This window comes from Mirounga leonina, unplaced genomic scaffold, assembly GCF_011800145.1.
Source record: "Mirounga leonina isolate KUSES-001 unplaced genomic scaffold, KU_Mleo_1.0 Mir_170, whole genome shotgun sequence".
Lineage (NCBI taxonomy): Eukaryota > Metazoa > Chordata > Mammalia > Carnivora > Phocidae > Mirounga > Mirounga leonina.
Genome location: NW_023270433.1, coordinates 620,160 through 630,972, shown reverse-complemented (window position 1 = coordinate 630,972; position 10,813 = coordinate 620,160). Strand labels below are relative to the sequence as shown.

General features: G+C 60.8%; 1 protein-coding gene across 1 annotated transcript in view; it reads left to right on the top strand.

Moving 5' to 3' along the window:
• NELFB (negative elongation factor complex member B) overlaps positions 1–10,471 on the top strand; it is an 11,285-nt gene extending 814 nt beyond the window's left edge. Inside the window, exons 2-13 of the mRNA XM_035015369.1 lie at positions 234–397; positions 543–642; positions 963–1,193; positions 3,505–3,690; positions 4,308–4,420; positions 4,964–5,066; positions 5,283–5,378; positions 5,598–5,740; positions 5,846–5,952; positions 8,763–8,904; positions 9,288–9,396; positions 9,539–10,471. Of these exons, the coding sequence (XP_034871260.1) occupies positions 234–397; positions 543–642; positions 963–1,193; positions 3,505–3,690; positions 4,308–4,420; positions 4,964–5,066; positions 5,283–5,378; positions 5,598–5,740; positions 5,846–5,952; positions 8,763–8,904; positions 9,288–9,396; positions 9,539–9,685 (1,641 nt within the window). The 3' untranslated portion in view covers positions 9,686–10,471. The remainder of the gene's footprint in view (positions 1–233; positions 398–542; positions 643–962; positions 1,194–3,504; positions 3,691–4,307; positions 4,421–4,963; positions 5,067–5,282; positions 5,379–5,597; positions 5,741–5,845; positions 5,953–8,762; positions 8,905–9,287; positions 9,397–9,538) is intronic.
• The last annotated feature ends 342 nt before the right edge of the window (positions 10,472–10,813 follow it).

The window sequence follows — 10,813 nt, the reverse complement described above, 5'->3', positions numbered from 1 at the left end:
CCCGAGCCGGCGGGCGCGCGTGTTCCCGGCGGAGCAACCGGGGGCCCGAGCCGGCGCCCCGCCGACGGACTCCGGCTGCGCTGTGGCCCGGCAGCACCCTTGCACCCGCCTCGCCGTGCACCGGGCCCCGGGGTGCTGGCCAGGCGTGGCTGTGACTGAGGTGTCCGTGGTCGCGCCCGCCCCGGGAAGCAAAGCCGACGCCCGCGCACACGGGGGGCCCTCTGTTTCCTCAGACCGAGAACGGCGTGCTGCTGCCCTCCCTGCAGTCCGCCTTGCCCTTCTTGGACCTGCACGGGACGCCGCGGCTGGAGTTCCACCAGTCGGTGTTCGACGAGCTCCGGGACAAGCTGCTGGAGCGCGTGTCGGCCATCGCCTCGGAGGGGAAGGCGGAGGAGAGGTAGGCGGGCCGCCGAGAGGCGCAGCCCTCCCGCCACACACCCGCCGTGGGCACCCGTGCCCTGGTGTGTCAGCTGTTTGGGGTCAGTAGGCAGCTGCTTCCCGCTGGGGCCTGTGGTGCTGCTTCAGAGAGCGAGTCTTTGCAGGTACAAGAAACTGGAAGACCTCCTGGAAAAGAGCTTTTCTCTGGTGAAGATGCCGTCCCTGCAGCCCGTGGTGATGTGCGTCATGAAACACTTGCCCAAGGTAGAAACCACAGGCCAGCGAGCTCAGGGCTCTCTCTGCCCAGCGCCCGCACTTGGGGAGGTGGGGCTTGCCCTGCTCAGGGTGGCAGCTTCGCGCTGGGGAGGCTTCCTGAGCCGTCTGTCTGCCCAGACGAGGGGCACAAGCCGGGCAGAGACTGAAGCTTGGCGTGTGGATTGGGTGGTGGGACCCATGGCTTGGCAAGAGCTGTTTGTATTCAGCTCGGCTGCCTGGTGTCAGGCACAGGTGGGCTCGAGGTGGTCTCTGCTGGGGCGCTGAGGCCTCCTGAGCTGTCTTGAGGGCTGGCCTGTGTGGGCGTGCAGGTTCCGGAGAAGAAGCTGAAGCTGGTGATGGCCGACAAGGAGCTCTACCGGGCCTGCGCGGTGGAGGTGAAGCGGCAGATCTGGCAGGACAACCAGGCACTGTTCGGGGACGAAGTTTCCCCGCTGCTGAAGCAGTACATCCTGGAGAAGGAGAGTGCGCTTTTCAGCACGGAGCTCTCCGTGCTCCACAACTTCTTCAGTCCTTCCCCGAAGACAAGGCGCCAGGGCGAGGTGAGGCAGGGGTACCCTGACCACCCCCTTTCCCACCCCCATGCAGGTTTCAGTTGCTCTGCTCCTGGAACGGTGGGCTTGCACGTGTGGCTGGCCAGGGGGCTTTGTGATGCCGTGCCTAGTGTGGGTCTCTGCTGTTATGTACTTGGCGCTTGGGGACTTGGCAAGCCTTCCCAGTGAAGCTCATCGTTTCTTCTTTTGGCTCAGGGAAATTGTTTTTTTTTTTTTTTTTTTTCTTTTAAAGATTTTATTTATTTATTTGAGAAAGAGAGAATGAGAGACAGAGAGCATGAGAGGGAGGAAGGCCAGAGGGAGAAGCAGACTCCCTGCTGAGCAGGGAGCCCGATGCGGGACTCGATCCCGGGACTCCAGGATCATGACCTGAGCCGAAGGCAGTCGCTTAACCAACTGAGCCACCCAGGCGCCCAGGGAGATTGTTTTTAAGATATTATTTTTAAGTACTGTCTACACTCAATGTGGGAGTCAAACTCACAACCCCAAAATCAAGAGTCATATGCTCAACTGACTGAGCCAGCCAGGCACCCCTCTTTTGTTTCTCTTTTTTTTTTTTTAAGATTTTTTTTTTTTTTTTAATTAGAGCACAGAGATAGAGAGCATGAGCAATGGGGAGGGGCAGAGGGAGAGGGAGAAGCAGGCTCCCCACTGAGCAGGGGGGCCTGACATGGGGCTCGATCCCAGGACCCCGAGATCCTGACCTGAGCTGAAGGCAGACGCTTCACCCACTGAGCCACCCAGGTGCCCTGCCTGTCTTCTGTTCTATATCTGATTCGTTCGTTGCTTTGGCAAACGTTTCTTGAGTCCTGACTTTCTGCCATAGGCGCCTGCACTCTTCACTGATCCCAGAGCTCAGGGTGTTTGCCTGGGGCACTCACAGTTTTAGGGAGGCAGACGCTACAGAGTAAATGTCACACGTTGGTCACTAGAGCTCGAGGGGTGGCCAAGGGCTGCAGAGACATGAGGCCACAGAGTAAGGCAAGGCAGGGCTGGGAAGGGAGCACAGGCTCTGAAGGGGAGCAGGCTGACTGCCTGGGATGAGAAGGCTTACATGGCTGGAGCCGAGAGCAAGCGGGTGAATAGATTGGGGGGTGAGCTCAGGAGGGCTTGAGGCCCCCATGGAGACTTTGGCATTTCCCAGTGAGTTGGGGGTCACTGAAGCGTCCTGACCTGCTCCAGCATGACAGCTGAACAGTGGAGGGAGGTGATGGTGGCAAGCCACCAGATCAGTTGAGTGCCGCTGGGTGTTCTGTGGGTCCTTCGCTTTCTCGCCGAGGGGTGTGTGCTGGTGTGAAGTGGGATCTGAACCAATGCTTTCTCCCACAGTCTGGCCAGTGGTTGCGGTACTACTTCCTGCCTGTGGTCTCTTGCCTCTTCTTCACATTTTCCTCCAAGCCAGTGTCCCCCTGGGCGGCCTGGGTCCTTCGGGCCTTCACCCACTGCAAGGGGAGAGGGTATCGCCCATGGTATGTAGGGTGTGGCTCAGCCACTGGGGCCACAGCTCTGGGTCCAGCTGGCCTGAGCCTGAGCCTCACCACCTCTTGTTTGCTGGAAGGCCAGGCCTGGGCTGTGGTCAGGGCAGGCATGTGGCCGTTCTTGTCCACAGCGGCGGTGCCCGCTGGGTGGTGCTCCAGGTCTGCTCTGTGCGTCGGGGTCCCTGACTCCTGCTGGAGAGGCCTTGCCCGGGGCCCCCAAGGTTGCCTGTCCTGCGCTCACTGCTTCGGCCATCCCTGCTTTCTCTGCACTCACTGTGCCCAGCCTGGGGGCTGTTGGGGTGCTGTGTCGTCTGTTACCCGAGGTCGTGCTGTGTGTCCTTCACAGCGTTAGAGCCACAGGCCCAGCTCCTGTCCGCGGCCAGCGAGCAGTGAGCTGCGCTCCCTCCTGTTGGCTGTGGTGGTGCAGCAGGGGCCTTCTGCGTGGGGTGTGGGTTGCAGAGGCGTGTGGTCCCTGCCGAGGAATAGGGACAGGTGCCGGACGTGGGGCGGGGCTGCCACATGGCCTCAAGCTTTGGGGCAGTGCGGGGAGCCAGCGTCCCAGGCCTGAGTCCCCCTGTGCCAGCCGACTGGGCGGGCAGGCGGCAGACCTCCCACGCGGCTCGGGGGAGTCTGGGGTCACAGGTCGATGGCCTTTCAGGGAAGCCTTGGGATCTGATGTGGACTTCACCTCCTTAAACAGCAGAAGTGCCACCTCCGGACACAGAGCTGGCGTCTTGTGAGAGCGGAGACTCTCGGGTGTCAGGATAGGGCGGTGCCGCCCCAGGCTGTTGGTGACACTGTGGCGCGGGTCTCCCCACCAGGTGGTGCAGAAGCTGACGCAGATGGTGGGGAAGAACGTGAAGCTGTACGACATGGTGCTGCAGTTCCTGCGGACCCTCTTCCTGCGGACCCGCAACGTGCACTACTGCACCCTGCGGGCCGAGCTGCTCATGTCCCTGCACGAGCTAGACGTCGGCGACATCTGCTCTGTGGACCCCTGCCACAAGGTGGTGGCCTTGCCGGCCCCTCCCCCCTCCCCCATCTCCTCCCTGTCCACGCCCACCCCCCCAGTGTGCCAGCCCCTGCCCCACCACTGCCAGCCAGGCTTTGGCAGGGGGCCACCCGCCCTGCACCCCCTTTGTTTGCCTGCTCCGGGTCTTCCTCTGCTACAGGTGGGACTGGCCCCGTGGCTGCTCCTGGACGCTTGCTTCTTTTGGGTTTTCCCAGGCCACTGGCCCTCCCCTGCTCCAGAGCCCCTGGGGGCCCCTTGTGTGCTGTGCTGGGGTGCAGCTTTCTGTGCAGCCTGAGACACTGTCACCTCCCGGGGGGCTGTGTGGTGTCAGGATGTGAGACTGTAGCACCCACCCCCACAAAGGGGTCCGACAGGGAGGCCCCTTGAGAACAGAGCACAAACACCGCCTCCTCCATGCACCGCCTGGCCCGCTGGGGATGTGGGACCTCAGGCCTGTCTGCCTTTGCACCATATCGGGCCTGGACCATGTGAGGCAGTGAGTCCTGCTGCCTACGTGAAGCTTGGGCAGCGGCCGCTCCTGAGCAGTGAGCACGAGTGCTGTCTGGAGGCTGTGGTCTCTGATCGCGTCCTGACCGCGCTTCCTCCCCGCAGTTTACCTGGTGCCTGGACGCCTGCATTCGTGAGCGGTTTGTGGACAGCAAGAGGGCCCGGGAGCTGCAGGGGTTTCTGGATGGAGTGAAGAAGGGGCAGGAGCAAGTCCTGGGGTAAGGTGCAGCCTTGTGCAGGTGCTCCCCGGCCCCCAAAGTCCTGTCCACAGGTGTTCGGATGAGCAGGCTGTTTCTGCAGTTTGTTCCAGTGTGTTTTAGAAGTGCCTGGTGCTCGTGCGCACGGCTGAGAGCCCCGGCTTCTGCGGCTGAGGCTCTCAAGAGTTTCGGGGGAGCCTGGGCCTGGGCTGGGGCTCTGGTGTCTGCAGTCGTTGGGGCCTGCCTGCAACAGAGGGGTGGGTGGTTAGCCCCATCCCGGGGGCCCTCTGTGCTGGTGGGATCTGGCTCCCAGCACCACCTTCTCTCTCTGATGGTCTCTGGGATCCTGGGTGTGCTTACAGAATCAGGGTCAGGTTTTCAGAACCAAAATGGGAGCTTAATTTTTTAAAAAAACTTTTTTGACTGTTCAGCATTTTGAGTAAGTTAAAGATAAGTTATGAACGGTGAAGTTGTTTGGGGAAGAAATCCAGAGCCGATGGGCAGGCTTGCTTCTCCCCAGGACAGTGGCCATGCCACGTTAGCGCAGTGTGCTTGTCCTCACAGGGATCTGTCCATGATCCTGTGTGACCCCTTTGCCATCAACACGCTGTCACTGAGCACCGTCCGACACCTGCAGGAGCTGGTCGGCCAGGAGACGCTGCCCAGGGTGAGTGCGCTGGGCTGGCTGCATGCTGCCTCCTGGGTAGATGCATGGACTGTTGGCGGCCAGGTCTGCTGGCCCAGTGAGCACGTACTCCTCCTGATGGGTGGTGGGCGTGTGGAGGCTGTGAGCGAAGCTGATGGCTCTGGCTGCGCCACGAGTGATTTCACTGGGGGAGGGAGGCCCAGGTGAGCATGTGCTGAGGCCTTCGCTTTCCCACAGGACAGCCCTGATCTCCTCCTGCTGCTGCGGCTGCTCGCCCTGGGCCAGGGGGCGTGGGACATGATTGACAGCCAGGTCTTCAAGGAGCCCAGGATGGTAACAGGACGGGTGGGATTGTTTCCGCGGCTTTCTCGAGAGGCTCTGTGGGCCCGAGGAAGATCAGCAAGGTGGGGTCTTGGGAGGTGGGAAGGAGGGCCAGGCCTTAGGTTGATATCCAGAGAAGATCAGTGTGAGGTGGGTGGGCGAAGGGTGGGGTACAGTGCAGGACAAAGGCGGGGCTGTGCTGGACCAGTTCTGGGTTTTCTCCCGGCCTAGGAGGTGGAGCTCATCACCAGGTTCCTGCCCATGCTCATGTCCTTCGTGGTGGACGACCATACCTTCAACGTGGATCAGAAGCTCCCAGCTGAGGAGAAAGCCCCAGTCACGTACCCAAACACGCTTCCAGAGAGTTTCACCAAGTACGGGCTCAAGGGGCGTGGGTGGGGGCTCCTCGCCCCCTGTGGCCCCCCTCGGAAGGCTGTGTGGAGCGTGCGGCTCAGGGGCGACCGTCCTTGCTGGTGCAGGTTCCTGCAGGAGCAGCGCATGGCCTGCGAGGTGGGGCTCTACTACGTGCTGCATATCACCAAGCAGAGGAACAAAAACGCGCTCCTCCGCCTGCTGCCCGGGCTCGGTGAGTGTGCAGGCCCGTGCCCTGCCCGCGTCCGCAGGGCTAGCTGGGTTCACTTCTCGTCTTGGTCTTCTGGAAGTCGTTCTGGTACAAGAGCGAGTGGGGCCCGGCCTGGTAGACCCAGACACCCTTTGCCGTGGTCACCGTTTGTGGAAGGACCCTTTCCACTGTGGTGCAAGGGCTGTCTTACTTTTACCCTACCTGGCGAGGGAGTGGAGCTCCTCAGTCCTGCGACTGTGCAGAGAGCCCGCCCTCGACAGTCTCCGGCTACACTGGGTGGGGGCCACCTGGGGTGGGGGCCAGGTTGCTTCCTGGTAGGAAGAAGAGGGTGGGGCCTGTGTGGACCCCTTCAGGAGTAAGCTGCAGGCAGAGCCGGGGAGAAGGGTTAGTGTTCGGGAGCGCCTGGCCTTCCCTCTGCCGGCCCCGGGCTCGTCTGGGGTGTTGAGGCTGCTTCATAGAGACGTCGCATGTCCTTTGCTAAGCATGTTTCTGGGTCATTGACAGGTCTGAGGATGGTGCATGTGTTACGTTTCCTGTGTTCTGTTTGCGAAGGAAGCTGTTTGTGGGTCTTAATTTATATCCAGCTTCCATCTAAGTGAACAACATGAACTTACTTTCTTACTGCTCCAGAGGCCAAAAGGATGAAGTGAGTGTCCTGGGACTACAGTCCAGGTGTGGGCAGGGCTGGCTCCTTCTGGAGGCTCCAGGGAGAATCTGTCTCCTTGTCTCCAGCTCCTAGGATCCGCCCACACCCTGGCTCCTGGCTGCATCTTGTAGTTCACCGTCCCAGGTGCTCTCACCCCATGTCTCTCTGACTCCAGCCCCCGGCCTCCCACCTCCCTCTTACAGGTGTTGGGTGTTGGGCCCATCCTGGGGCTTCTTACCGTGTGAGGTAGCGCGCTCACCAGCTCCTAGATCAGAACGTGGACACATCTCGGGGCCATCCTCCTGGCCACAGAGGCTGGAGCAATTCAGTATGTTTCTGGAAACTTCCAAGAGTGTAGTTGCAAATAATTTGCATTTGTCTCATCATTTCTATTCATTTCAGTACTTTTGTTTGTTTCTCTTGTCTAACAGTGTCGGCTAGACACAGGGGTGTTCTGCCTGCATCAGGAGCACCCGCGTCTCCCAGCCACGTGCTACTGGCCCGTGGGCGGGGATGCAGGCCTTTCCTTGTGTTTAGGAGGAGTATAGTTGTTCCTTCTTTTTTTAAAAAAAAAATTTTTTTTTAAATTTATTCACTTGAGACACAGAGATATAGAGAGAGAGCATGAGCAGGGAGAGGCAGTGGGAGAGGGAGAAGCAGGCTTCCTGCGGAGCAGGGAGCCCGATGCGGGACTCGATCCCAGGACCCCGGGATCATGACCTGAGCCGAAGGCAGACGCTTAATGACTGAGCCACCCAGGAGCCCCAAGTATAGTTGTTCCTTTATGTCATTAGTGGGTGCTAGTAAGAATGGATGCCAATTAAAAATATTCCTTTGTGGTTGCTTTTTTTTTTTAAAGACTTTATTTACTTGTCAGAGAGAGCACAAGCAGGGGAAGCGGCAGGCAGAGGGAGAAGCAGGCTGCCCGTCGAGCAGGGAGCCCAATGTGGGACTCAGTCCCAGGACCCCAGGACCACAATCCGAGCCGAAGGCAGACACTCAACCGACTGAGCCACCCAAGCGTCCCTATATTTTAGCTTTTTATTGTGAGGATTTCTGATGAAATCACAAGTAAAGAGCCCAGCATAGTGAAGCCTGGTGCCTATCAGCTGCCTACATGGGGGCCTGCGGTGACGGTCTGGACATAATTGCAACCGAGAGGCACCTAGCAGGTGTCTCTACAGAAACCACGATGCAGCCATGGCCACACATGGGGCCAGGTGCTGCTGGTGGCCATGATGCCCCAATTGCCAGGTGACATTCTTCTACGAGTAGTTTGCTCAAATCAGGATTCAAACAAGTGTCTCACTTCCGACTCTCGTGTTTCCTTGTTGCCTCTCGGGTTTCGCATGGTCTGTAGGGTCTGTGGGGTTTGTTGGGACTTTGTGGGCAGTGTCCCCTGTTGCCGTGACTGTGGGCCTGCCTGCGTGTCCTGTCCGCTCAGATGCATGGCAGGAGCGCGCCCCGGCTGCATCTGATGCGCCCGGGTCAGCTTGCGCTCTGGGTGCCGCTGGTGTTGGCCGGGTCCACTGTCACAGAGTGCCCTGGGGCGTTTCTCGAGCAGCTGGTATAGCGCTTCTGTCCGCGTGCATGTCCCCCTGTGGCCTGCTGCCCTCCAGCTGGGGCTCTGACCCCGTTGGCTGTGCACGTAGGCGTTCCTGTCTCTGCTTATCAGTGAGGTTCCTTGGTAGTCACCTTTGCTGTTTCTTTGAAGTTTTGGAGTCCCTGGCTTCAAAGCATGAAGTCATTTTCTTCTGTTGTGTTCCTTCCAGAGCCGTGCGGATAGCAGTCTGGTCGAACTCACGGGCTGGTGCCGTGGCACTTGCCTGGGTTTTTCTTTGCTTTCTGGTCTGTTCAGTTTTTCTCTCTCCTGGAGTCCACTTAATCCAGAGTCCCTTGGCCATGGGTCACAGCCAGTGATGACGGGCTCTCATGCCCTGCCCAGCCCAGTCCTCGAACTGTAGCCTTGCTTCACTGCCTAGGTCTTGGCCCCTGGCCGCCTCCCTGCCCTGTCCACCTCGCCTGTGCAGGCCCCTGATTCTGGCTTGCAGGAAGACCGGGCCCCCTGTCCTCAGGCGACCTTGCTGCTTTGCGGCCTCCCCACCATCCACCGGTCCAGGGACGGGGATGGCAGGGTGAGCAGCGCTGACCCCTGCTGTGTTTGCAGTGGAGACCTTTGGCGACCTGGCATTTGGTGACATCTTCCTGCACCTGCTCATGGGGAACCTGGCGCTGCTGGCTGACGAGTTCGCCCTGGAGGACTTCTGCAGGAGCCTCTTTGACGGCTTTCTCCTCACAGCCTCGCCCAGGTGCCTGCCTCCCACTGTGTCTGCACTGCCGGGGCTGTGGGCCTGGGGGCAGGGGGTGTGGCACAGCTGGGTGGGGGGTCGGGGGTGGGGGCGTGTGGCCCAGCTGGGCAGCGGGGCGGGGCGTGTGGCCCAGCTTGGGGGTGGGGTGGGGGCGGGGGGTGTGGCCCAGATGGGCGGGGCGGGGGCGGGGGTGTGGCCCAGCTGGGCGGGGGGGCGAGGGCGGGGCGTGTGGCCCAGCTTGGGGGTGGGGTGGGGGTGGGGGGTGTGGCCCAGCGGGGCGGGGGCGGGGCGTGTGGCCCAGCTGGGGGGGCGGGGGCAGGGCGTGTGGCCCAGCTGGGCCAGGCGGCTCTGGGTCACTGCAGTGCTGCCGTGGCCTTTTCCAGGAAGGAGAGTGTGCAGCGACATGTGTTGCGGCTCCTCATCCACCTGCACCACCGGGTGGCCCCGTCCAAGCTGGAAGCCCTGCGCAAGGCGCTGGAGCCCACCGGCCAGGTGGGTGCCCCGGTGCTCGGCTGTGCTGGCCTGACCCTCTCCTTGTGTGCATGTGCCCTGCGTGGACGTGTCCCGAGTGACCATGGGGTCTGCTTCGAGTCGCCCTGGGGCCCACCCCAAAGCCACACACTTTCCCCCACAGAGTGGAGAGGCAGTGAAGGAACTTTACTCTCAGCTCGGAGAGAAACTGGAGCAGCTGGAGCACCGAAAGCCCAGCCCGGCCCAGGCCACAGAGACTCCGGCCCTGGAGCTGCCCCTCCCCACTGTGTCTGCTCCGGCTGGGCTCTGAGGCTTCACCGGGGCTGCTCAGGACTGGGCAGGGCCCCTGGTGGGTCTGGAACCTTGGCTGGCCAGGAGGAGCTCCCCTGGACTTGGAGTGTCAGGGACCCCACCTCTCCTGAAGGCAGACTGGCTGCTCATGGGGCTGGGCTGGATGGAGCTGAGCACCACCCCCCCCGGATGTCCTGCACGTGGGGCACCCTTCCGCTGTGCCTCAGCCCCACCCTGACCTGGATCCTGGGACCTGTGTTCTTGCTCCTCGTAGGCCCCTGTCTGCTTCTTTGGAGGACAGCTCTGGCTCTGATGTGCCCAGCTGCCCCCTTGAACTCACTCCCAGGCTGTGGAAAGCTTCTGGCTCATTCCTGCCTCCTGTTGTGGGTTTCCACTTCTGTAGGAGAGGCAGACTGGCAGCAGTTGGGATTAAGAAAAAGCCACCTTGTTCCGTGGGGAGAGGGCAGGGGGACCCAGGCCTGAGGGAAGCGGTGGGCCCAGCACGGTTGGCACCAGTTGGCAGAATTATGTGGCTTGCTGGGTCCGATCATCTGCAGGTTGAACCTGGCTTCTTCTGAGGAGCTCCTGAGTGTTTCACAGTGGATGGTCTGGCCAACCCAGGCCCCACAGGCAGCGAATTGTTTCTCCCCTGGCCAGCAGCACCCCGTGTAGCAGGCGTGGCTGAGGAGTGGCTGCCTCAGTTTACCCTTGGAGCGGTGTGCTCAGCTGCACCGTCTTGGTCAAGTGCGAGCTGTTGCACAGTGAGACTTTCGCTTATGTAAATAAAAGGTGTCGGGTAAATCCAGTGGATGAGCTATTCCTGGGCATGCCTGAGGGTTGGATGTCGTGCAGGTGGGCAGGTACCTTTTTTTTTTTTTTAAGATTTTATTTATTTATTTGACCGAAAGACACAGCGAGAGAGGGAACACGAGCAGGGGGAGTGGGAGAGGGAGAAGCAGGCTTCCCGCCGAGCAGGGAGCCCGAAGCGGGGCTCGATCCCAGGACCCTGGGATCATGACCTGCCACCCAGGCGCCCCAGGCAGGTACCTTCTTAAGGGCATTTCTGCCTTTGTGGGCCACGGTCTGGATGCTTGGCCCTGTCCCTGGGAGGAGGGACATTCTTAGGGAGGAGACCTCTGTGGGTGCA